A 27,507-nucleotide genomic window follows, 5' to 3' on the forward strand; every position below is an offset into this window, starting at 1 on the left:
GTTGACTGAAACAGGGGCCCTGAGGGTCAATTTGTTTCCAGAATTGTCTAGGGGCTATAGTGTCAGGGGTCCTACTACTTTTTGTGAGACTAGTAAGCCAGTTTGTTGTTGTTTTTGAGATTTGTTCCATATTCTTGTACCCTAGCCAGGGCCATCTTGTGTGGTGCCTTTCAGAGAGGTAAGGCTGCATTATCCCATCTTCTCATGTCAACATTCTAAAGACCATGGTTTGTATGGCCCTTTGGTCCTGTGGACTAATCGTTTCCATACTTCCATGCATCTTTGAATTTCTTCACTTTCCCCTATACTAGAGTAATAGGGTATCATTTACCCAGGGATAAAAAAGCTTAGAGGGCAAGAAATGATAGGAAAGGACAAATGGAAACCGTAAATACAGGAAGAAAGTTGAAGGGCGCTATTACATTATGGGGATTACAATCAATGTCATGAAACAAAATATATGAATAATTTGCTCTGTAAATCTTCACCTAACTCACAATAAAAAGTTAACTCCATTCCCCACCCCACACTCCTCCAAATATTTCCAGGGGATCTTCTAATTCAGTGTATTGTATAGAAAGGGAAATTTTAAATAGGAGGGTCAAACCAAACAACTGATTCAGAGCCTTGTTCAAAAAGCAACACATTATATTCCCCAGGCACTGATAACTTTTAGTGTGATGAAAACTTGACCTTAAGAAAATAATAATTCATAAATTTTCAAGGGTTTGTGAGGGAGAGAGGGGGAAAGAGAGGGAGGAAAAAAAACTAGCTGATTGGGGAGGAGATGAACCAGGCAGGGTGCAGGGAAGCAACAATGAAACAAATAACTTTCCTCTAGTTCTTAAATACTTCCTCCCCCTCACTATCATGATCCCAATTCTACCTTACAAATCCGGCTAGACCAGAGGATGCACACTGGTACAGATAGCAACTGGAAACACAGGGAATCCAGGACAGATGACTCTTTCAGGACCAGTGGTGAGAGTGGTGTTGTCTGAAGGGTGGAGAGAATGTGGGGTAGAAAGGGGGAACTGATTACAAGAATCTACGTATAGCTCCTCCCTGGGGGAGGGACAGCAGAGAAGAAGTTGGGGAAAGATGTCATACAGTGTAATATATGACAAAATAATAACATGAATGATGAGAAGGGTTCATGAGGTAGAGGGGAGTGGGGAGGGAGGGGGAAAATGAGTCGCAGATAGGAAGGGCTCAAGTAGAAGGCAAATGTTTTGAGAATGATGATGGCAACAAATGCACATATGTTCTTGACACAATGGATGTATGTATGGATTGTGATAAGAATTGTATGAGCCCCCAATAAAATGATTTAAAAAAAAGAGCTGATTCCAAGGGCTCAAGTAGAAAGAAAAGGTTTTGAAAATGATGATGGTAACATATGTACAAATGTGCTTGACACAATGGACAGGTGTGCGGGTTTTTATAAGAGCTCGGAGAGCCCCCAATAAAATGATTAAATAAAAAATAAAATAATTAAAAAAAGAAAAAGAAAATACAAAACCAACCCACTTTAAACAATTAAATAAATATTTGGTGACAAAACAAAAAACAAAAACTTGATCCTAAAGATCCAAGATAATACTGATGACTTAAGAGTATGTTCTATTATTTTAGGTTATCGTAATAAAAACATTTTTGTCTAATTTGTTTTTGTAATGTCTAGTGTTTGCCAGGAAGACTTTAATATCTTGAGTGTGAAAAGAGTTAATATTTTCTCATTCATGTAATTTTGCAATATTTTCTAGTAGATATAAGAATGTTTATCAGCTTGTTTTAAAAATTGGTTTGTAAATTAAAATTAAATATACATGGAAGGGCGTGGTAGTTGTCACATACTCTTTTTCATTCAGAACATTGTAGGGTTTTTGTGTGTGGGTGGTTGGGGGGCACACATGATGTTTTCTTTTTCATACCGGTTATCTTTCTGAGTTGGAGTTTGCTTTGATATGTTCACAGCAGTATGTATAGTTCTTCAGCTGCGTGTGTGTGTGTAAATATAAGCTTGTGTTGGGAGAGCAAATGTTACTTTTTCCCTTAAGTCCAACAAGGTACCCAATACACTTCTTTTTAAAATCATTTTATTAGGGGCTCATACAACTCTTATTATAATCCACACATACATCAATTGTGTGAAGCACATCTATACATTCATTACCCTCATCATTCTCAAAATATTTGCTCTCCACTTAAGCCCCTGGCATCAGGTCCCCTCTCCCCACTCCTTCCTCCCTCATGAACCCTTGATAATTTATAAATTATTTATTTTGTCATATCTTTCCCTGTCTGATATTTCCCTTCACCCACTTTTCTGTTGTTTGTCCCCCAGGGAGGAAGTCACATGTAGATCCTTGTAATTGGGTCCCCCTTTCCAACCCACCCTCTCTCTGTGTTCCCAGTACTGCCACTCATACCACTGGTCCTGAAGGGATCATCCGCCCTGGATATCCTTTGTTTCTGGTTCCTGTCTGTACTAGTGTCCATCCTATGGTCTAGCCAGAATTGCAAGGTAGAATGGGGATCATGATCGTGGGGGGGGGGGGAGGAGGAAGCACTTAGGAACTTTTAATTTAAATATTCATTTGATAATGAACAGACTGTGTTTGCTTAGAGAGCAAATTTTCAATAGTTTGAAAAATTCTATTTTGGAACTGTTTAACTCTCAACAAATCCACTTTTTAATTTCTTAGACGATTTCATCTGTACGCTCACAGATTCCTTATCTCCTTCAGTATACAGCTCTTCTTTTGAATCCTTTTCCTTGGAATGTAGTCTTTCCAAAGGCTTTCAGAAACTGGAAGATTCTTAAGTTGTTTATATCCTTTGAAAGCATTACTCTAGAGGGAATGTGTGGCCTTTTCTATATTTGTCAAAGTGAAATGATTAAGTAGTATGTCAAAGTGATATCAAGGAAGGCTAAGTAGAGAGTTAAGCAAATTATTTAACTCAAGGACTCTTAAGACTCAAAAGAGTCATTCCTAACAGCTATGTAAAGAAGAAATTGTAGTACTTGTTCATTTTCTACATGTAACGTTTGGCTATTGCTGTCTTTTCAGCTGTGCATTCTCAGTGTTTTGAGATTATATTTGGCACTTTGAGATATTTGCAGTTAGCCTAGTTATATTGCGTTTTTTGATACTTGGTTTTAGAAGACCTTGGCACATATGTGAGGTAGATGTTCATTTACTGTAACCTGGGGGTGATTAGCAATTTGATTTAGTAGTGGCTTATTGCTCTTTGGAGACATGGTTACTTGTTGGGCAGTTTGAAACCTGTTTGTTTTTTTTTTTAACATTTTATTAGGGGCTCATACAATTCTTATCACAATCCATACATATACATACATCAATTGTATAAAGAACATCTGTACATTCTTTGCCCTAATCATTTTCAAAGCATTTGCTCTCCACTTAAGCCCTTTGCATCAGGTCCTATTTTTTTTTTTTTTAAACCCATTTTATCTGTCAGTTAGATACTTTGATAGTAAAGGCTTATGTCTGTTTACTTTAATCATTTGTGGATTCTGGGCTTAAAATACTGCATTTCTAGATTTTGATAGCAATTTAAAAATTTCTTTGTTTTCTGTTTACAGTTGGAGTGCCTCAAGCTTATTGCATCTCAGAAATTCACAGACAAACGTATTGGCTATTTAGGGGCAATGCTGCTCTTAGATGAGAGGCAAGATGTTCATCTTCTCATGACCAACTGTATCAAGAAGTAAGTGTTCCTTCCCTTCAACAGCTACTTTGCTCTTCGAGGTATTTCTTATAATACGATGTCAGTAGCATCTTATTACTGGTTTTATATTTATTGTCCAAAGTGTATTTGAATTTCTCTTGGATAAATTTAACATATTCACATATTTATAAGGTATAGTTTTATTCACGAAAGACACGGGCGCATCTTTAGGCATAGGAACACAATTTAGTACTGAAATAAAGATTTGGACCATTATAATAAAGAAAAAGCATTGGTGAAAATCTGGGTATTCTTATATTTTCCCTAGTAGTTTGAGTATCACAAATATTGTAACTGGATACTTTAAAAAGAATAACCAGTATATAGTATGTGTAAAGGAACCCCGGTGGTGAAATGGATTAGGCATTAGGCTGTTAACCACAAGATGAGTGGCTCAAATCCGTTGCTTGCTCTACTGCTCAAGGTTACTAAATCTGAGTCAACTGGATATCAATGGGCTTGTCTTTGGTATTTTTAATATGTAGATACCAGGTAAAGTAAAGAAAGAGGTGTCTTACTTGCCAGCAGTGTAATTCAGCTGAAATTTCAGTTGCATCCAGTTTTACTTTTCTGGGGAACATTGTATAGTCTTTTTTGTTAAATTGAATTTAGGAGAGAGCTATGTAATTCAGGTAGCTCGGGATTGATTTGGCACTTCATTCCAAATACGGTTAATTCTGATGTTTTATTTTTTGGTTATTCATTTTGATATTCTGGAGCATCTTTGTGTACCAATAGTTTTTATGCTTAATAACGAATGTTTGCCTCATTTTTCATTGGCTTAGAAAATGTCAAGGCATTTATGGGAAATCTTCAAAAATTGGATATACTTGTAAGAAATTTCATTATGTAAATACCCTTAATCATGGAAAATGAATGAAAAAACAACTAAATGTTCTTGGGAATAAAATTACTAGTATTTACTGTATCATAAAGGGCAGTCTTTTTTTAAATTTAATTATCTTATTGGGGGCTCATACAACTTTTACCACAGTCCATGCATACACCCATTTGTACATTTGTTGCCCTCATCATTCTCAAAATATTTGCTTTCTACTTGAGCCCTTGGTATCAGCTAATTTTCCTCTTCCCTCCTTGCCCCCCTTCATGAACCCTTGATAATTTATAAATTTTTATCATTTTGTCATGTCTTACACTGTTCACCGTTTTCCTTCACCCACTTTTCTGCTGTCTGTCCTCCAGGGACCCGGTTGTATGTAGATCCTTGTAATTGGTTCCCCCTTGAGACCCCGCATTCCCTCCACCCTCCCAGTATTGCCACTCTTAAGGGGAAGTCTTAAGTGAAAAGTTATTTCTCCTTTTTACCCTGACTCTGGGGCAGTGATTACAGGGACTACTGTAGTACCGTTTTTTACTGCTGCTTTGGGTCATGCTAATGCACCGATAATTTTTCCCACAATACTTTTGAACTATTAATGCAAATTATGAAAATAGCTTGAACGTCATGGACTTCCTGAAATAATCGTGGGGACTCCCAGATAGCTGTCAACCACATTTGGAGAATAATCCCTAGGCTAAGGTAATTGAAATGTACAAAGCTGGTAGAAGTAGAAAAATTCCGCTTCACTTGATCCTAGGATTCATTTTAAGTTTCTAACATATTTTGTTAAAAATCTATTTGTTCATTTTGATAGTAGTAATGAATAGTTAATGTTTTGGTTTTTTGTGGATAAATAAAGTTATGAAATGTATTTTATATGACATCGAAGTTAGTACTATGGCATAAGACGAAGGCCTCAGTGTAATGAAATTTCTGTTGTCATGTGTAGATCATGCAAAATGCTCCAACTAGCATTAGATACCTTGTTTGTTGGTTCTCTTAAAATGGGTCTTAATTATGTCCATTTCCCTTTTTTTTGTTAGTAGTAAACCAAAATAAGGATTATATAAAGATACAGTTTTGCTTTTTTTTTTTTTAACACACTGGGGTTCTTTATTGAGCTTGCTGAGAGATGAAGATACATGCACAAAGGGCTGTGGACAGGAGCGGCAGCAGGCAGGCCAGGGGTCAGGTCGTCCAGCAGGGCAGGGCAGGGTCAGAGGGTTCAGGACACAGCATGGTGCAATGGCTAGTGGCCTTGCTGGCTCATCATCTGTGACAGGGCTTGGAAACTCATCCTTGTGCCCGTGGCGAGAAGAATGACGAAGATGAGAATTCCTAGGAGGCCGAGGACTGTAGAGAAGATGTTCCCGTAACTGGCAGTGGATGCGTGGCTCTGGAACCCCAGTCATGTTGCCCACCATCTTCTGGTCCCTAGACTTCATGGAGTAGACATAGGCCACGAAGCCCAGGCAGCAGCAGTTGAGGAGAGCGTGTTGAAGAGGGACCAGACGATGTGGTCAGGCACGTGGGGTTCACTCTGGATGTTGATCACGGTGGACTACATGGGGGCGGCCTGGTATGAGGTCCACAGCCCCCCCATTTTGAGCTCCTCTTGAGCCATCTCCTGGGTGTGAGGACACAGACCTGCAGAATGGGAAAGGCCTTGCTTTGTATTTTTATTACAGACACACCAATGTATAGGTTTGGTTCTAACCACTGCAGCGAAACGAATATCACAATAAAATGAGTCATGGGAACTTCTTGGTTTCCCAGTCTAAAAGTTATATCTATACATAATAAGCTATACATAGTCCATTAAACTGCAAGAATAGTGCTTTGGAAAAGATTGAAATATTGTGAGAATTACCAAAATGTAACAGAGACAAGAAGTCAGTCCATGCTTTTGGAGAAATGGTGACAGGACTTACTTTACACAGAGTTGCCACAAATCCTCAATTTATAAAATATGCAATATCTGCAAAGAACAATAAAATGAGACATAATAAGATGAGGTATGCCTGTATTGCCGGTTTTTACTATCAATGATTTCCTGCATTTTCTAAAGTGGGTTGTCTTTCATATCCAACAGGTAACAGGCTGTGCAGTTTGTTATTTTAGTATGTGAAAGTGTTGGGTTGCATGCCTGTAGGGGACTATCAAGTAATTTGTAATCAAATGGAGATAGACATTTCCTACAATAGTAATCATATTATTTCCATTATTGGAGAATTCTTGAGTTCGTTTGAACTAATGCACTCACTGGGAGTGGAGCTTCCTCTGGGGGCACAAGGTGGAACATGTTCACTTCTCTCTCCTCTTGTTTGCAGCGATCTTAATCACAGCACACAGTTTGTCCAGGGGCTAGCACTCTGTACCCTTGGCTGCATGGGCTCCTCAGAGATGTGCAGAGACCTTGCCGGAGAAGTCGAGAAACTCTTGAAAACCTCTAACTCTTACTTAAGAAAGAAGGTAATTTTTATGAAATTACTTGTGTGTGCTTGTGTCATAAAGATGAGAGACATTATTTTTACTTGAAAATTATGATAATAGAGTATCTTTGTGCAGTAAGAATATTTTATGATTTTATCAGTCAAATGTTTATAAATCAAAGTACTTTTTAATGGTGCTTAATTTTAGAGAGGATTCTTTATTGCTAATTGTTCTACAGTTGATGATAATTATGAACACTTCATTTTCTAGCGTCTCTTCTTTCAAGGAAATACTCATAAAAAACATGTTACTGGGTATCTTTGATGTCATACCCAATTCTTTCCTAAATGATTTGATACCAACTAGAATTTAGGCAAAATAATAATCAGCAGATTTTAAAGAACTTACTTTTATGCCCAGTCTTTGTATTTATACCTTTGCATCCCTGGAAAGGCCATTTCCTTAGAATAATAGGGAGCATAGGAGTGATATGGAGCATAGGTTCACAAATACCTTTGGCCCACTGTCCCCCTTTCCAGGGTGGTGGCATGAGATTTAAAGCCCCTTGTCCCCCCTCCCCCCAGCAATGAAAAACCTTTGTACTATAGCTCATAATCCAGGAAAAGTATACAGATTTCTGCTTTTGCAGCCCTGCTCCCCCTTCCCCATTTTCTTGGTGCCCCACAGAAGACAATATCGCCTACTTTGAGAAATACCACTTTATAAAACTGGTATATCTAAATGGAAAAGGATAATCGTATTTTACCTAAAATCTTAAAGGTATAAAATTTAAAAATTCAAGGAATAACTGCAGATGCCACTGATTGAATTTGTAGTCTTGTCTGATCCTCTTGAGTCCAGCCATGGTCAACTCTACTGTGCTTTCGACATCGTCACATATGGCAAGCCCCTTGGCCGCATCCCTCTCGAACTGTTTACAGACAAAGTTCCAAAGACAGCAGAAAACTTGTGTGGTCCGAGCACTGGGGAGAAAGGACTTGGTTATAAAGGTTCCTGCTTTCACAGAATCATTCTGGGGGTTTATGTGCCTGTTTATGGAGAGAAGATGATGAGAACTTCATCCTGGAGCACAGAGTCCAGCCATCCTGTACATGGCAAATTCTGGGCCCAGTACAAACTGTCCCCAGTTTTTTATCTGCCCCCAGTTTTTTTATCTGCCTCGCTCAGACGGATGGTTGATGGCAAGCACGTGGTCTCTGGTCAGGTGGAAGAAGGCATGAACACTGGAAGCCGTGGGGCGTTTTGGTTCCAGGAATGGCAAAATCAGGAAGAAGATCACCGTTGCTGACTGTGGACAACTCTAATAAATGTGATCTGTATTTCCATGTTTTCTCTTAAGTACCAGCTCATTCCTTGTGTAGCTTGGGAAATCACCCTTCTGTTCCCAGTGTGTTCGCAGTATCGTGTAATCTTGGTGCTCCCACTCCAGTTCTTCGGGTTTCCTACTTTCTTTATTTCCTCTTAAGTCCAGCTGGAAAGCAGAGCTAAGTTTATGATTATGAAATAAAAGTGAAACAATTAAGAGTTCAAGGAATAAACATATGCTATTCTCTGATACTGATTATGGCTTTGTATTAATGGTGTAAAATAGAGATGTTAAAAGGCTAAGTCATTTTCCAGAATCACACAGTATTATGATGGCCGTAAACAAAATTGAGTTTCTCATTTAACTGCAGGTTGCTTCTTAATGATTGTGTAGCTAGCTCTTATTCGGAAGCACATTATTTGAATAATTAAAATATCTTGGTAGAATTAGAAAAAATTTACTTGCCCTACGTACAAGATGGCAGGAATAAGAAGTCATCTCTTACTGATGGTACTGTTAATTTTAAGGTATTTGACACCAACATACAGTCATTATGGTTACTTTGGGAATCAGGATAGGAAGATAACCAAATTCAGTCTGAATTTATGTATTCCTCTCCAACAGACAAGCTAAGACCATCTTTTCTTGAGTAGAGGCCAGTTAAGTATTTTTCAAATGATTTTCTTGATGTCAGCAAAGAGTAGCGAATTGAGTGTGGTATAGGTAGCAGTAAACAAATTTGTAGCAATTACTAAACATAACAGATTGTACCAACTGTCAGTTGCATGATGTTGTATGATTACTGGTCTACTTTCTAGGTGGAATTACTGTCACAGGTGAATATCAATTTTTTAGTTTCCTAAAATGCCACGAGTTATGTTTAACTTTGATAAATTCATATTAAGCATGATCTATGAAGGAAGGGATAGGTAATCTAGAAGTTAACATCAGTGTGATAGTATAGACTGGAAAGTCCTGATAAATTAATAAGTAGTAAATATGATAGCTAACTTCTTTTTCTTGATTTTTCTAGTAGATGAACTAACTAAATGGTGAGTTTTCTTTTTCATAAGATTGCTTCCTGTGGCTTAATCCAAATATTTTATTCTTTATTTTTAATAGGCAGCACTGTGTGCTGTTCATGTCATCAGGAAGGTTCCTGAACTTATGGAGATGTTTTTACCAGCAACAAAAAACTTACTGAATGAGAAGAACCATGGTAATGCGATTTGGAGGCACCCGGGAAGCACTAAGGGAGAAGGGGGGAAGAGAAAGAGAAGAGGCATCAAGCATTGCTGGCTTTGTCTTCACACATTACAGTTGCCTTTCTGATGTGCTTAGACATTATCCAGGAAGATCTGGTCACAAATTATCTTGTCTGATGTCCTCGTTTTATAAATAGAGATTGAAACTATAATAGTAAACTTTGCCATGCACCTCAGAACTATATAAAGCTACTAACATTCAGTTTAATGTACAAATGATCCTAGCCTTGGTTTTTGTTTCTAGAACCCTTAGATTTCCTGTTTTTTTTTTAACAATAGAACAAAAGTCTTTTCTTACTGCCTTATCATAAAAGCATGATATTTATGAAAATTCTTTTAGTTCACTTGTAATTCTGAGAAATCAAAGGATATGCGGCTACTCTTTCCCCCAATATTTTATTCCTATTTTGAAGTCATGAGACATACTCGCTGAGTAAAATTCATGTGTCTTAAATGTTAGAGGGGTTGTGCGGACAGAAGGTAATGTATATTTCATTTAATTTTTTTATCTGTCTATAAAATCCAAAAGATACCTGAACAAATGAATTGCTTAGGGCACTTATTTATTACCTAATAAAGTTTTTTGAGTTTTCTCACTGACTCTGCAATAAGCAAGTTTATTTTGTCATTCACAGTATGTTAGTTTTTTGAAACTTTTCCCCTTAAATATTTAAAAATCTTGTTTAGATTTTTGCCTCATGAATATCAGAATTAAACCAATAACTTAATGATTAAGAATGGAGTATATGGTGTCCAGCCAGCTCTTGTTCACCATGAACATATCAGTTAATTGATATTCTTAGATGGCAAGGCACACGAGTTGGTTGTTTTTTCAGTAGTTATTTTGGTTATATAATTTTATTTTTATTTTACTGATCTGATAAGTATTATATCAGCAGATGTCTATGTAAAGTGCTTCTTTTATATTTAGTTCAATATTTAAATCCTTTGGTGATTTTAAAAGCAAGTGGTAACTATTCTTTTGGAATTGACCTAGGCAATCAAAAGTTCTACTGAATCAGTTGAATAAGATAGCCTTAATTTTAGTTTTCATTGTATCTTTTTTTGAAGGTGTCCTTCACACATCTGTAGTCCTCCTCACGGAAATGTGTGAGCGAAGCCCAGACATGCTTGCACATTTTAGAAAGGTAGGTGTCATTTTGTATGCCTAAACCTTTCTTGATTGAAAGATGATTTTCCTAAAAAGCACATAATTTACTCATTTATACATTTTCTTTTGAAAGCAAGCTATGGAGCTGAAAGGAAGATTTAACAGTCTCCTGTGTGAGATAGGCTGGAAGCCAGGTTGTTGGCAGACACACCCATCTTTCATGTCCTTTATCTGCCGTTTTCACATTGCAGTCAGGGATTATAACCTGAGGTCAAGTTACAAATAAGAATTGTGTTTGGGTTTTGATTTATTTTGTATTTTAAAGGCAACATTAAAAAAATCTGTAAACTATGAACAGAAATTTGAACTTTTACCTAACTCAGGGTCCTTAGCTTTGTTTTGTACTCTCTCTTTCTTACTAGCATTTCTCCCTCAGCACTCTTAACAGTTTCAGAAGGCAGCAGTGAGGAAGACAGAAAGACTGTTCTTTAAGCCCTTAGAGGATACTGATCACTGTCAGTGAGACTCATTTTGTACTTTAGAGCCAATGAGGTTTTAACAGCAACTCCTTTTCCTCCTCCCCTCTTTTTTTCTTATTTTTTTACAGTGAGTGAGTGAGACAGTAAATCAGTGAGAGAGACAGTGAGTTAGTGAGACAGGGAGTGAGAGAGAGACAGTGAGTTAGTGAGACAGGGAGTGAATGAGAGAGACAGTGAGTTAGAGAGACGGTGAATCAGTGAAAGAGACAGTGAGTTAGTGAGACAGTGAGTGAGTGAGTTAGAGATAGTGAGTGAATGAGACAGAGAGACCGGGAGTGAGTGAGACAGTGAGTGAGAGACACATTGTGTGAGACAGTGAGTGAGTGAATCAGTGAGTGAGACATTGAGTAAGAGAGTGAGTGAGAGACAGTGAGTGAATGAGACAGACAGTGCGTGAGAGACATTGAGTGAGACAGTGAGTGTGTGAGACAGTGAGTGAATGAGACTGAGAAAGACTGAGTGAGTGAGTGAGACAGTGAATAAGTGAGTGAGTGAGGGAGACAGTGAGGGAGTCAGTGTATGAGTGAGACAGTTCCTCCCCTCTTTCTTAGATGTTCATGTCTTGATTAAATTATTGTAAAATAGTATGAGACCCGTATCTGTCCCTAATGCTTGCTTTGTATGTTTTGTTCCTGTTGTCTGTTTGGAATCCTGCTGTATGTTAGAATGAAAAGGTAAGAATTAACCCTCTTTTAGATGGTGCATGCTGGCCTCAGGGTCTTCAGTAGCTTTTGTGTATTCTCCACAAATGTGGCTTTTAACAATACACTCATGCTAACGCTGTGCTTAATATGATTGAGTTATTTGTTCTAGCACTTTTGACTAACTCCTTAGACCAGTTTTGTCTTGTCACTTAAACTCCTGACTCCACAGTCAGCCTTGGATTTCAGTTGTAGCCTTTCCTGCATTGTTGTCTCCTTCTCTACCTCTGACTCCCTTGAGAAACTCAGAGCAGTTTCCCAGTGGCTTCGATGTTGGCAATTCCAGATCAGTCTGGAGCCTTGACACAAACGCTGCTTCATTTAGAAGTAGGCATTTTAGAGTCATATGTTGGTAATCTCAAATTAAATAAAAGCTTTATATGAACTTTTGAGCTTTCAGTTCAGATTCAGAGCTTTTACTTCTTACCTTACTTAATCTTGTCTAGATTTCTTGAATATTAAAGAGATTTGAGGTAGAGCGGGTAGGCACCAACTGATTTTCATGGCTGCAGCCTTTCCCTCTGTCATCTTATTTTGTTTGTCCTGTCATCAGTTTTACTAACTTGGCTGTTTTTTGTCTGAAAACTAAAGCTGGGTTCCAAGAATTTGTCTGCTGAACACTTAGATATGAATGCTTTCTGTACCAGGATAATCTGATGTGATGTGCTGGTCTTTTGGTAGCAAATAAAACAATTTCTGCATTTCAGCAGGCCAAAGAAAAAGGACTCCTCCAAGAAAATAAATCAGATTTAAAGAAATAATTAGGGATATGTAAAAAAGCAGGCTCTTGGGAAGTATGCAAGGTGAGCTGCTGTTGGCAGAGCTTGCTAACTTGGATGATCTCAACTTCATTACATTTTAAAGCAGTTTTAAAATTATACTATTCTTAAATCTAATACAAACCTGTATGCACAGTTGATATATTTAATGAAAATTCTGCTTAGAATCTTCAGATCTTTATGGCTTAGATTAGTTTTATCTTGGAGTTGTCCAAATTAGATTTCTCTTTAATGACTTTTGAATCATTTAGTTTTGAAGTGTTATGGCCAAACTTACTGAAGTTTTCATAGACTATGTTCTCTTGGATTTAGAAGTTGCCTTGTGAATGCTTTGAGTGCATGCCTTGGGCACACTTAGCTTGGCTTTTATAACATTGCATTTTGGTATCCTTTTTGGGGGGGATGTGGGGATGGGAGCAGAGTCTGAAACCAGTGGGGAAAAGTTAGTTACAGCAGAATCGGAGCTCTTAGCCTGCGCTTTCAAGAGGTATAATTCATTTTACTTTGAACACTTCCTTAATTTTAGGTCATTACAGTTGTTTATATAACTAAATTGGGATTTCAGTTAGAGACTGGAAAAGTTCTTACTGTAGTGTTAACAGCTTACTGTAGTTTTAACATCATGTGATTCCAACCATGTGGAATGTGTCATCTCATTGGTGAGATACACAAAGCAGGCAACAAATCAGTGAAATTAAAGTGGATTTATAAGCTTTGTGGAATCTCTCTTTGTTGACAAAGGACATATGCAGGTTCATCTTATGAAGAGAAATGGATTCTCTAAGTGAGATTGTGTTCTTCAGTTTTAATATACCAGTTATAATTTAGGTACAATAGTATTTTATTTTACCAAATTTGGATGGATAAAAATTGAATATGTTTGTGCTGTTTAGGTTTGTTTGTTAGATGTAGAAAATAAGAATCTCTTAGATATTTGTTTTACTTGGTCTTCATAGGCTTCTGGCCCACCGTTATTTGTAATTTTACATCTCTCTAACTGGAATTAAAAAATCTAGTATCGATTTGTTTTTATCCAGATAAAATACATATTTTCTTTAATACTTTGACCTAAGTGCTCCTTAGTTTTATTTATCAAATATCAACACTATCAGTAGAATTTGCTTGGACTCAGACTTTTGTACCCTTTTTTCTCAAAGGACCTCCTTCTTTATTCATGCGACATTCTTTGATATTTACTAGATTTTGATGCATTTTTGTTTTCTGCAGCTTGTGCCCCAATTAGTCCGAATTCTAAAGAACCTCATCATGTCCGGATATTCACCAGAACATGATGTTTCTGGTATCAGCGATCCCTTTTTGCAGGTGAGGGTGAAAAGAATTTTTGGATAGGTGTCATGAATTTAATATCTTTTGACTGGACCATATCCTTTCACTTAAGTTTGTATTGGATAGTTCATTGATTAAATTAATGTATTACTTAAATAAAGGTAACCTATTTATAGTAGTAAGATAAAATTAATGCAGTAATTGTCAAAAGTATGTACTACACAGATTTGAGTTAGTCATTGTAATTTAGCTGTTTTATTCTTTGGTGTGGAGTGACATAGTGGGGAGTTCTAACTTAATTAAGACAGTGTGTGTCAGAAAAAAAAAAGACTTGTGTCCTCTACTAAGGACTCATACCGACTCAGGAGCGCTGGTGGGGGGGACAATGGCTAGCATGCTCTACTGCTAACGGAAAGGTTGGCTGTTGGAACCAACCAGCTGTGTGTTAAAGAAAGACCTGTCAATCTACTCCTAGAAAGAATTCAGCCTAGGAAATCTATGAAGTGGGCCTACTCTGTCCTGTTGGTTTGCTATGAGTTGAAAGTTGTTATATAGGTAATGTTTAAAATTCTTCTGTTAGATATTGACCATTTTTATTGGAATCTAAGGTTTCATTTAAGTTGTTTATGTATCATACCAAGTGAGATTCCTCTGTGTCAGTCAGAATGTGTTGACTGTTGTCATATTTTGCACATTAGGTACGAATTTTACGGTTATTAAGAATTTTAGGACGAAATGATGATGACTCAAGTGAAGCTATGAATGATATATTAGCACAGGTGAGTGGACCAGACTTGCATCATATTTATTACTCATTTTAATAGAGTGGGGTGATTGTGGTCACATGGGCACATTTTATCTATTTTCTTAATGGTTGCTGCCGTGACACGATATCTCTCGTTAGCCCTGACTATGTCTGGGAGCTGTGTTCTGTCACTGATGCACTGCCCTCTGTCATTTCAGGTTGCCACTAATACAGAGACTAGTAAAAATGTAGGAAATGCTATTCTTTATGAAACGGTTTTGACGATCATGGATATTAAATCAGAAAGTGGACTACGAGTAAGTCCTTTGAAATCTTCTTTCCCTTTCTAAACATTTCATTTAGGATGACTAATTTAACTTCAGTTCTTTGGAACTGGATTTTATTTCAGAGTTGAATTTAAGATATATAGTGCTGTTTTTACTAGCTGAGTTACCATTCCCACTTACTGAAGGCTTAGTATTGATTATTGTAAGTTTGGAAGGCCCTAGATATTGTTAGATAGAAATATTACTGACTGAAAACAGCATTTCCCATTAAGCTTTCACTAGCATCAGAGTGTGAATTGTACTTAATTGCTTTGGGGAAAATGTCATTTTAGTTACTTTTTTGTTTAGGAAATAAATGTATCGAGTGTGAAACACAATACAAAAAGTACACAAAGAAAACATTTCTGACATGGCGCTTTCACATGTAGATCATCTCTGTTCTGTTTACTCATTTGCTTAAGGAAGTATTGTTACCTTTTCTAATGTATTTTTCTAGAGATATGGGAGCCTTTCGTGCTGTAGTGGTTATGTGTTGACTGCTGCTACCTGCAAGGCTGGAAGTTTGAAATCCCCAGCCGCTCTGTGGGAGAAAGATGAGGCTTTTTTAATCCTGTCAAAAGTCACAGTCTCAAAAAAACACAGGGAAATTCTGTCCTGCCCTATAGGATTGCTGTGAGTCTGAATCATTCCCTAGCACTGAGTTTAGGTTTTTTTTTTTTACCCCATGTAAATATATTCTTTTCTTTCTTGCTTTTTGTAAATGTTTCATTAGAAATACAAAAAATTAGACAGAGCAAAGTTGTATAAATCAGAGACTTTCTATTTACCACGCACCCTGCTTCCTCTAATACTAACATTTTGCAAAACTATAAAAAGTAACTGTGAGTTGGAATCAACAGTGAATTTGGTTGGGGGTTTACAGTCTAATTATCACTACTAAGAATTTACTGTTGGAACTATCCTGTTAATTAAATTGCAGATATTATTCAGATTTCACCACTTTTTCTGATAATGTCTATTCCAAGAGCCGTGGTCCCATATTGTATTCAATTGTCATGTCTCTTAGTCTCTTCCTTTCTGTGGCGATTTCTTAGTCTTTCCTTGGATCTTGTCACTTTGAAAACACTGGTCTTTGTAGAATGTCCCATGACTGGTGTTCTCATTTATGAGATTGAGGTTAAGCTTTTGGCAAGACTGCCACAGAAATGATGTGCTCTCCTTCTCAGGGTACTAAGCTGTCTGTCTCATTTCTGGTGGTGGTAACTTTGATCGTTTGGTTAAGGTGCTGTCTGCTTTGTCCTTCCACGGTAAAGTTATTATTTTTTGCTTTGCAATTAGAAATGTTTTGAGAGAGACAGTTTGAGACCATGCAAATAACTTATTTTTCAAAAACTTATTCTCAATATTCTAGCGTCTGTCTGTGACTCTTGCCTGCCACAGTTACTTAGTGGTATTTTAATGCTAATATTCTTTTCCTCTTATTCTTTCCACATTAATTAATTAGAATTATTTTGTAAGGAATTAAAATTACTTCAGAAAAGTCATCCTATCCAGCTACTTAGTAATAATACTGGAATTGCTAACCTACCCGTAGAGTACAATGTTTATATGCCATTAGTTTTTTCCCTTACCCTTTACAGTATCCAGTCAATAATTTAGCCAGTACTTAGATTAGTCCTTTTCCTCTCCCACCTAACATACCATATACTTTGTTCTGCAGCTTGCTTTTCTTAGCCTAACATCATCTTGGAGATGGTTCTATATGCATGGGTAGAGACCAGTCATTTCTTTTTAATGACTTATATAACAGTGCATTCTGTGGATGGTCCATAGTATATTTAGTAAGTTTTATTGGTAATGGACATTTAAGAGGTTTCCCATCATTTGTAATGACATAGTATTGTAATAAGTTTTTGTGCATATGTATATCACATACATTCATAGAAGGGAATTGCTGAAGCAGAGGATATATTTTTATTTTAAATAGTTACTGCCAGATTGCCTCCAAAAACTACCAGTATTATTTTCCCATTAAGCTCCAAAAATTAACATGAACTGATTCTAGCAATTACTGTCGAAATAGAATGATACTAAGAATTTGTTTAAATTGTTGTAAGGTGAGGAGGGGAAAGGGTTCCTGGGAGGTGGGGGATAGAGGGTAAGTGGGGTTGATCAAGAAGAAAGAAAATGTATGGAAACTGATTGTAGTAGCAGTTGTAAATACTACTTGATGTGATTGATTGTTATGATATCTGTAAGAGCTCCCAATAAAATGATTAAAAGTTAAATTTTTGCCTTTAGATTTATATTTACATATTTATGAGCAGTCTCTAAAGTACCACTCATCACCTTTAAATAGTTTGCCCTCCATTCAAGGTCAAGTAGTGATTCATAAGAATCAGGAAAAAGTACAAATATTTGAACTTTTCTAGATTTTTAATTTACGCTATTTCTCTTTAGGTCCTAGCCATAAATATCCTGGGTCGTTTCCTTTTGAACAATGACAAGAATATTAGGTAAGTCTATTAAACCGTTACCTTGGAGACTAGAAACTCAGTGGTTTCAAGAAATGACTAGCTAATTATCAGATGTGTAACATATCTAGAACTTCAACCTAGGGTTTTTATTTTCAGTCAGGGTTAAAACAACTGCTTTATAAAGAATTTGAGGAATTACCTCATACATTTTACTCCTTGTTTGTATTGGCCAAGTTGCTCTGTAAAGAACAAGATAGTAAATATTGTAGGCTTTGTGGATCATGTAGTCTCTGCCCAGTAGCGTGAAGGCACCCACAGATAAGCTTGGATCACAAAAATACACATAGCTGCTGGCTGGATTCTGAGTCCTGTTACGAATTAAGAACAAAAATGACTACATTTTATGAAGCAAATCTGGAAAGTCTTTCTGAACTCCAGCTCATTTTTTTTAAAAGCAAATGATTTGAACAGTTTAGACTTCTTTTTTTGGGGGCATATATATACATATATATATATACATACACATATATGTGTGTGCTTGCTTATATATATGTGTGTGTGTGTATATATATGCTTGCCTATATGCCACTTTTAATCAGGAGAAAATTTGCTTCCTTGAGTGTGAAAAATGTGGAAGTAATCATTGTGTGATACTCTGAATTTTTTTCCAAAATAACTCTTAGGTACTTGATTCTTACATTCAGATTTTTTAAAAGACAATTTTTGGGTATTCTATCAAATAAAAGCAGTATACTCTGTGATTTTTTGCTTTAATTTGGGAGAATTTGAAAGGACCCAGTAGGTATCACAAATGAACTTAACCATAAATTCAAATTAAGTCCAAGACTTCTGGTTGTCACTACTTTAACCTGTGGTATCATCAATGCATTGAAAATTCCTTTATATTCACTAACTCCATTCTTTCTACATTGAAAGACATCTTTATTGTTACATAGTTAGGGATTTTAAAAACATTTCTTTATTTATTTTTCATAGTTAAGGACTTACCATTATGAATTTTAAATTTACCTCCTTGCAATTTTGTTTCTTTATTTATTTTTCATAGTTAAGGACTTACCATTATGAATTTTAAATTTACCTCCTTGCAATTTTGTTTCTTTCAGATATGTAGCTCTCACATCTTTGTTGAAAACTGTACAGACTGATCATAATGCAGTACAGAGGCACAGAAGCACAATCGTGGACTGTTTAAAAGATTTGGATGTCTCAATAAAACGGTAACAAACTGTGTATCTATCAGTCTTGTACATCTGCTCACTAAAGTGAGGAAAACATCACTGATAGTTGTATGCTAGCTCACTTGATGGATTGTAATAATTTAGAGAGCCAGTGTGCTAACAGTTATGCAGTTAGTCATTGTACTCACAGACAAACTTTTCTACAGAGTGAGTCCCCCTTTTAAAGAGGATTCGCAGGGAGAAGGTTAGGTCACTAAGAAATACTGATGTGCACACTGAACATGCCCTGACTCATTGATAAAATGTAACACATACGAGTGACCTGGGCAGTACTTAACTGAAGTACTGAGCTTTGTGTGCTGGAGGATGAAAACAAGGAGTGATCCATCGGCTGAGTGAGTGTCCTATCACAATGCTGAAACTCGAATTGCTGACAGCACACATTCTCACAGTTAATCTGCCCCAGGACTTTGGAGCCAGTCATGCTTCTTAGTACAGTGCATCTAGGACAGTGGTTTTCAACTTGTAGGTTGCGACCCCTTTGGGGGTCAAACGACTCTTTCACATGGGTTGCCTGATTCACAACAGTAGCAACATTATAGTCATGAAGTAGCAATCAAAGTAATTTTATGGTTGGGGTGGTCACCACAACATGAGGAACTATATTAAATCATGGCATTAGGCAGGTTGAGAACTACTGCTCTAGGAGGTATGGTTAGGCAGCAGATAACACTTTCAAAAGGCTACATTTCTTCTTTGTATAGAGTGCCGGAAGAAACGCTAATATTAGCCTCTGAAGTTTTTGGATGATAAAGTGTGGGTTTTTAGATCTAGAACAAATTAGATTACCTTAAGCATTTATTGTATTCTTATCATTCATAAAGAACAGATGTTATGCACTAAAGCAATATAAAGAAATCTTAGACCTAAACTCAGTGATTTCAATTTTTATATTGTGTTTGGTGAAGAGTTTTCTAAGTACCTTATCCATTGATTTCCAGAGGAGTCAGTGAGAGAAACTAGGCAATTATTTCTGTCCCCAATTAGCAGATTAGTTAAAGTCCCAAAGAGATCACTTGGCTTAACCTAAATCTAACCTTTGTAAAGGGGCAGACCTTGGGAGAGAACTCAGACAGTTGGTTCTCATTGTGTTATTTCTTTGGAGCTCATTACTGGGCTTTGTATTGAAAAGGCAAAACCTGTGTCTCTTCAGTAGTCTGTGTACAAAGTAAGAGCTTACACTCAGGAACTAAACTACTCCATTTCAAACGCTAGCTGTCCTTTAGCAGGTCACTTTACTGCAGTGCCTCAGTGTGTGTCCTGGGTGAGATTCAGGAAGAAAACCAATCCAAACCCACTGCCATGGAGTCAATTCAAACTGATATTTTTTGGAAGTCAGTACATAACATGTCGGAAAGTATTGACCCGCATATAAAGATGCTTATAGTAATCTTGTACATTTTAAACATTGAATATTTCCATTTTTGCCTTGATTGCCAAATTTGACAGTCAGTTATGAAAACCATGTTAGTTCTTAGAATACTCATTTTCTTAATTTTGTAAATTCTAATTTTCTGCATACCATTTTATATGATGTATGCTATATCATCATTGGACTGAAGTAGAGTGTAAAAGTAGTCATGTAAAATTTGTCATGTTTTGAAGATACTAATGCTGAGTTGTATTATCATTAGGAGATAATTTAAAAAATTACTAGGTGATAATTTTGAGGCTCTCATTTTGAGGACCTTAAGTAACTTAGAATTTTAGTGTTAGAGAATGAGCTATTGAGCCCAAACTACACTTTTGGGCTTTAATGGTGTATCATTTAGGGATTTATTAGTTTTGGAGGTAAGATAAGAGTTGAATTGAGATCCAAAATATTAAAACTAATTATTACATAAGAATTAAATTCATGGATAGTGGGACAAGAGGAAAGTTTAAAAAAAAATAATTTGCTGGGTTATCTTGTGTACAGAGATAAGGCTCACAAAATTAGGCAAGGGCATGAACTTACCTGTCAGGGCTTGTTTTTCATAAGAACATACCTACTAGGTCTTTGTTTTATTCTCATGGTAAATATAACTCTCTTTCACCCCTGCAAGGCGTGCAATGGAATTGAGCTTTGCCCTGGTGAACGGGAATAATATCAGAGGCATGATGAAGGAATTACTTTATTTTTTGGATTCTTGTGAGCCAGAGTTTAAAGCTGACTGTGCATCTGGAATATTTCTTGCTGCAGAAAAGTAAGATTTAATTTTTATCTTTACACTGGTCATTGATGCTTGGAACTTTCAGATAATGTTTTAAAAACATAGGGGAAATGCTATTTGTGCAAAAAGCATTAACGTATCTCCAGTTCCCAATTATAAGACAATTTTGAAAAGTTAATTTTCTCAGCTAGCTTTAAAAAAATTATATTAATACCAAACAGCAAGAACTACCAAAAATCACTTTTTAAAATCTCTTCTCTGTCTAACCTTTGACTTCTCATTTAGAGTATCCTTTTTTGGTGAAAGAAATACAAAAATAATCACCTGTGTGTTAGTCTTGTACTTTAGAGAAACAAATCCACAGAAACTCATGTATAAGAGAGAGTTTTATATAAAGGTTAAGTGCACATCAAGAAAACATCACAACCCAGTGCTGCCCAAGCCCACAAGTCCAACATTAACCCATATGTCCAACACCAATCCATAAAGTCCTCCTTCATCTCACGAACACACACACTATGATGCCGACTGTAGGAGGAAAGCCGAATCAGTGAGTGTGTAAGCATCTCAGTGCTGGCTACTCCAGCACCCAGGCCTGCATTGGGGTAGATCCATGCGTCTTCTCCACGGGGATGTCTTACAGGAAGTGAGTCTTGCCAGCTAAAGCAGGGAACTGGCTAAGGCAGCTGCACCCTGGTGCGACCATCACAAAACAAGAGACCTGAGAACTTGAAAGGCAAGGCTCACTGAGCCATTTATCTCTCTGCCCTTCAATTAATCCCACATGTGTTTATTGGCCAGGTTGGCAAAATAAACTAACTCAGCCTGAATTTAGGTAAAATTTTAAGGAAGAAGTACGTTAACATTTTAATAGTAGGGCTATTCTTTCTCATTTCACCCTGAAGATAAGGGAATAAATTGCTCATTCTGGTGCCTGTGTCTGGAAATAGGAAACAGTCTTTTTTTCCCCTCTCCTGTCTTTGTCTCTGCCTTCTCTCGTCTTGAATTTATGTTTTGTTTTCTGAGAAACCGGAGACAGAGTTTCATTTGTCACCTTAGAACTCTTGTAATTTTATATGAAGCATCTGAGTTTGACTGTATTCCATTTCATTGCCCTTTGAAATGTGGTAATCCCCTGGCAAGACTCGAAGAAGAAATATTTCCAAATGTGATCACTTATCCAAGGGTACCTAAAAACAACTAGAAAGGGGTTTTCAAATGTCACTGCACACAGTTGGGTTTACAGGTTCCGTTTTGTTACCATGTGGTATTGTTTTCTCAGGTATGCACCTTCCAAACGATGGCATATAGACACAATTATGCGAGTTCTAACAACGGTAAGTAGCTTCTCTCAGCCAACATTTACTAAGTGCTGGTAAATAGGGCAGCAAAAGCCCTTGTTCTTCTGTAGGTTCTAGTGTGGGAGACTGGAAACATATCGTGAAATAAAATGATTGGGGTAAGTGCTAATAGAAAACTAAAGCAGCATAAGAAAGTATAATGGTAGCAGGATAAGATGGGATATTTAACAAATGGATCAATATTTTAGATAGGGTTGTTAAAGGTAACATTTGACTAGAAAACAAAGTGAGGAGCAAGGCATGCAAAACTCTGGGGAATTAGTGTACCAACTAGAGGAAAAAAGTGCAATAAAACCCTGTGCTGGCAATAAGCCTGGCCTGCCTGGGGAGAAGAAGCCAGTAATGTGAAGAGGAGGCAAGAATGGTAGATTTGAGGTGTGAGAGAGGGACCAGATTGTGTAGCATCTTATGGAAGTTTGGCTATTACTTTGAACATGATAGGAAGCCATTGTTTGGAATGACTACATTTATTCTAGGCTTAGAATTACTATTTTTGAAGTTATCCTTTCTTTGATAAATCTTCAATTTTGGAGCACCTCTGAAGGGATTCCAAAAAGTTGATGACAAAATTCTATTGTCTTTTAATTTAATTCTGTTTTGGAACAAGGTTTTTGAATCTTCCTGGACATAAGGATTAGACATTAAGGTAAAAATGTAGTGGAATGAGAATAAAACATAGCTTATTTATATCTAGTCATGTCATCAGAAGTAACTTATTTTGAAAGAAAATATTTACAAATTTTCACATAAAAATGAAAAAAAAATTTAAGCTGATCTAGCAGAAGGAAAACAATTTACAAAGTCAAAAGGCAAATAATCATTAGGGGGAAATATAGACAAGAGTATTTTATTATTTTCAATCTGTGGATGCCTACAAGTAATAAAAATGAAGCATTTGAATGGAAAATTTGCAAGACCATTTGAACATGCAGTTTACAATGTAGAAAGAAATAACTAATCAACATTTGAAAAATTACCCTTATAAATAACTACTAAATATGAAAAAGGTAATATTTTTTACTCATCTTTTTAATATTGATTTGGAAGTAGAGAAACAGGTAGTACTTTCCACTTTAAGGGGATATAAAATGGCACAATATTTCTAGAATATAGTTTGGCAGCATGTAGTAAAACTTTATAGCTTTTAATTCCTTAATCTAGATATAAAGACTGTATTTTGGAAAGGTAAAAGAGTAAGTACACTAAGATGTACATACAAAGGTGTTCATCTGCAATCTTGTTTATAAAAGGGAAAACTGAGAATATCTAGAAATTCCCAAATGGGGTTTGGTTAAATAAATAATGCGGATATTAACATCAGTATTATATAGAGTATAAGTGAGACCAAAAATGTGATCGGTGAGTGTTCCATGGTAACTTGAGAAGAATGTATATTTTGCTATTGGTTAAAGTATTCTAATTGTAAATATCAGTTTGATCACGTTCATGTTTTTTGTCTTATTTGCAGCACTCTGCTTGCTCTAGTTAGTGGAGAATGTAAATGTCTAAATCATGTCACAAATGGTCTGCTTGTTAGTTTCTTATTCTGCCTGCTCTCCCCTTTATTTTTCAGATTTTCCCAAACAACTTCCTTTATTCTTGGGTTTCTTAAAAAAATAAGTATTCCAATCACCCTTTTTTTCTCCTTTTTTAACCATACCTGGCTAGACCAGCTTTCTGTGTTTTAATTCAGACCCACTGCTCTATCCAAGTGGTTAATATTAGCCATGGATTCCACTGTTTGTATGTCTAGTCTAGTTACTTATGTGCTCTAACAAGGCTCAGATTTAGTGTCTCCATGGGAGGTTAAGTATCGTTACTGTGTTCCATGGTTACAGATTGTATCTCAAATTCATCTAGTAAGAGGAAGAGGGTATTAATGAGGCCAAGTGTTTTTTGTTTTGAAAAGATAATTGCATATAAATATATTCCATTCCTAAGAATAATGGTTGGCTCTATATAACATTTATAAAGAATTTAAATAACAGAATATTCTCATAAATTAAAAAAATTACTAGCTATTTAGTCCCATTTATTTATACCTGTTTTAATTGTTTATGTGCATCTCTCCTTGCTCTATTCAACAGAATAGCTTGCCACTGTAGCTGAGCCATAGCTGGTTTTAACATGGGTACTCGAGGTTTTAGGGAGGAGAGGAGATAGGTTATTGGTTAACACTGTGATTTATTATAATTCAGTTCCCAGTGAATCTACTTCTTGACATTTTGGGAATGTTAGTCATTACTTGTTTTGAGTATAAAAGACTTTTCTTGATATTTTAAACCTTCGTAATATTTCTTTTACTTTTGACAAAGAGTAAATTTTATCATTTCCAAACAACATTTTAAAAATGTAAATGCTCTTTTTAGCTGAATGAGAACTTGAAGAGCTGTTTAAGCACCTGAAAATTGGAGCCAACTTTTCCTTTAAGTGTTTTGTGGAAGTCTCCCAATCAACAACAGCGACAACAGCTAGTTCTTGTTACCGTTTTCTGTGTTCCTAAGGATAAACTGTGTGCCTTTTCTTTTAGGCAGGAAGTTATGTTCGTGATGATGCAGTCCCTAATCTCATCCAGTTAATAACCAATAGTGTGGAGATTCATGCATATACTGTCCAGCGCTTATACAAAGCAATTCTTGGTGATTATTCTCAAGTAGGTCTTTCATTTGCTTTTCTTTCTAATTTACTGGAGAAAACAGCTTTTGTTTTCCTACCCTAATGTATTCTAACATTCTGGATGTCCCTAGGTTTTGACCTTTATGATTAGATGACTCCTGACTTGGAGCGAGTATTTTGAAGGAAGCGAAGTACTTGACCAATATTAACTTTCATTTTATAGCAACCTTTGGTCCAAGTGGCTGCATGGTGTATAGGTGAATATGGAGATCTTCTCGTTTCTGGCCAGTGTGAAGAGGAGGAGCCTATTCAGGTACACTGTTACTCACCAATGCGGGAACCATCGGTGCTTTGGGAGATAGAAGAACAATGCTTAATGGGAAGCTGAGGTTGATTTCTCAATGCCTTTAACAGTTTTTAATTATTTTGGGAAAGCTATTACTCTTTAAGATGAATTTTTTTGTCCATTGTGAAAATTTAAAACTACTTAGAAGTTTCTTTACTCCTCCACCCCCATTCCTCAACTGATTTCTAGGAGGGCACTTCCAAGCATTGGGAGGAAATTAACGTTATTTTCCCATGAACTTTTGAAAGCCTTGCTGTATTTTGTTCTCTCTTAATCTCTGGCTGATGAGCAAGAAGAAATGAGACCTGGCTCATGTTCTCATTTGTTCTTTATTAGAAGTTGTGATATCACTTAAACTATGAATCTTTCCTTTTCTTCTATTTCGTTCTCTTAAAGCTATGCCTTAAAACTATGTTTACCTTCCTGCCATCTGCTCTGGTTGGTGGTTTCCAGCCCAGACAGTTCCTCTGGCAAACCACAGGCTATAAAGAAACTTTTATAGTGGAAGGTTTATTATTCTGGTGGCATCCTGTGACTTGGTATCAGATTTGTATGTTTACCATTCGGTCTCCGTTTTTGCTCCCCAGGTAACAGAGGATGAAGTTTTGGATATTTTAGAAAGTGTCCTAATCTCTAATATGTCCACCTCTGTGACACGAGGTTATGCCCTCACCGCCATCATGAAGCTTTCAACTCGATTCACCTGTACCGTAAAGTGAGTATTAAGTAAAAGTTGGGCCCACTGGGTTTTTTGATATTAAAAAACAAGAAAAATAATTTCATGTACAGACCGAAGAGCAGTGAAATGAATTTGTATGTATCTATTGTCCTGTGGGGTAAACATGGGACTGCTAATTGTAAGGTCAGTGGTTCAGACTCCCCAGGCTTTCCACCTGTGTGCTCTCATGGAGATTTACAATGCCATAGAAACCCTATATAGGACCACTCTGGCACGGGCTTTCTGTTCGGTTTTATTATCCTTTCACCAGTGCTCTCATGTCCTTCTCCTCACATGACATCGGCTGCTTTGGATTATTTTTAAGGTGAAAGTTAACATTTTAAAAATGAGATTTCTTTTGTTTTTGTGCCTTAAAAATAGAGGAGGTATTTCCCTATGTAAGGCTTCCTTCTGATTTATTTTATTTGAAATGTCTTAATAGGAAGATAATCCTGATAGTTTTGGGGGTTTAAATCTTCAAGTTCTTCACTCTGTTAAGTCCATTTTGGGGTTAGTTTCTCACACAAGCATATATGAGTTCATTCTCGGATTTCCTACTTAAGGTCTTATGAAAATGGTGTTTTTCAGCCTGTGTGATCACAAGGTATCGATGGGATCAGGTATCAGGCATCGAAGAACAAAAATCATATAATTGTGAATGAGGGGAGTGTGGATTAGGCAGATGGACAAAACAGAAAAGTGGGTCAAGGGAGATGTCTGAGAGTATAAGACATGACAAAATAACAATTTATAAATTATCAAGGATTTGTGAGGGAGGAGGGTGGGGAGGGAGGGGAAAATGAGCTGATAACAAGGGCTCAAGTAGAAAGAAAATGTTTTGAGGATGATGATGGCAACAAATGTACAAATGTGCTTGACACAATGGATGTATGCATGAGTTGTGATAAGAGTTGTAAGAGCCCCAAATAAAATGATTTAAAAAATTGTTTTCCATTCACTTTTTTTCCCTTTTATTGTGAGTTGGGTGGAAATTTAAAGCACAGATTAGTTTTCCATTCAACAATCCATACACAGTTTGCTTCATGTCATTGACTGCAACCCCCACAATGTAGTATCACTTACTCCATTTCCTCCCTGTATTTCGTGAGTCCACTCCTTCTTTTCATGCTTTTGAACCTTCCCCTTGATTCAGTGTTGCCTTTCTGATCTCACATGGTTGATTGTTCTAAGGTGTGCATACCTCTCCTGTGTATCATTCCCTCTATAGACCTGTCTTTTGTTTGCCTGAAAATTGAACCGTGGGGGTGAGTTCATATCCAGACATGAAGGATGGCTTAGAGTTATAGTCTTAGGGCTCCACCAGTCTCCATCCAATCAGTAAGCTTAGTCATTTTAAAAATAATTTTGGGTTTTTTTCTCTGTAATTATTTTATTGGGAACTTTTACAGATATCATAACATTCCATACTTCAATCACATCAAGCAGTGTTGTACAATTGCTACCACAATCAGTTTCAAAATATTTTCTTTCTTCTTGAACTTCTTG

At 36.6% G+C, this 27,507-nt stretch overlaps 1 protein-coding gene and 1 non-coding gene across 5 annotated transcripts in view; both read left to right on the top strand.

The window, feature by feature from the left end:
• Positions 1-27,507, top strand: part of AP1G1 (adaptor related protein complex 1 subunit gamma 1) — an 87,255-nt gene that overhangs the window by 37,084 nt on the left and 22,664 nt on the right. For all 4 annotated transcript variants that reach the window (XM_075537386.1, XM_075537385.1, XM_075537387.1 and 1 more), the window contains 14 exons: positions 3,611-3,735; positions 6,928-7,069; positions 9,480-9,576; positions 10,694-10,770; positions 13,980-14,075; positions 14,738-14,818; positions 15,003-15,101; positions 17,532-17,587; positions 18,673-18,786; positions 20,853-20,993; positions 22,243-22,297; positions 24,852-24,974; positions 25,161-25,250; positions 25,871-25,998. In XM_075537386.1, coding sequence (XP_075393501.1) covers positions 3,611-3,735; positions 6,928-7,069; positions 9,480-9,576; positions 10,694-10,770; positions 13,980-14,075; positions 14,738-14,818; positions 15,003-15,101; positions 17,532-17,587; positions 18,673-18,786; positions 20,853-20,993; positions 22,243-22,297; positions 24,852-24,974; positions 25,161-25,250; positions 25,871-25,998 — 1,424 coding nt within the window. The remainder of the gene's footprint in view (positions 1-3,610; positions 3,736-6,927; positions 7,070-9,479; positions 9,577-10,693; positions 10,771-13,979; positions 14,076-14,737; positions 14,819-15,002; positions 15,102-17,531; positions 17,588-18,672; positions 18,787-20,852; positions 20,994-22,242; positions 22,298-24,851; positions 24,975-25,160; positions 25,251-25,870; positions 25,999-27,507) is intronic.
• On the top strand, positions 19,101-19,190 carry LOC142432958 (small nucleolar RNA SNORD71). The gene has a single exon (XR_012781032.1). It is a non-coding gene; the product is annotated as a small nucleolar RNA SNORD71 (small nucleolar RNA).

This window comes from Tenrec ecaudatus, chromosome 18, assembly GCF_050624435.1.
Source record: "Tenrec ecaudatus isolate mTenEca1 chromosome 18, mTenEca1.hap1, whole genome shotgun sequence".
NCBI classification, from domain to species: domain Eukaryota; kingdom Metazoa; phylum Chordata; class Mammalia; order Afrosoricida; family Tenrecidae; genus Tenrec; species Tenrec ecaudatus.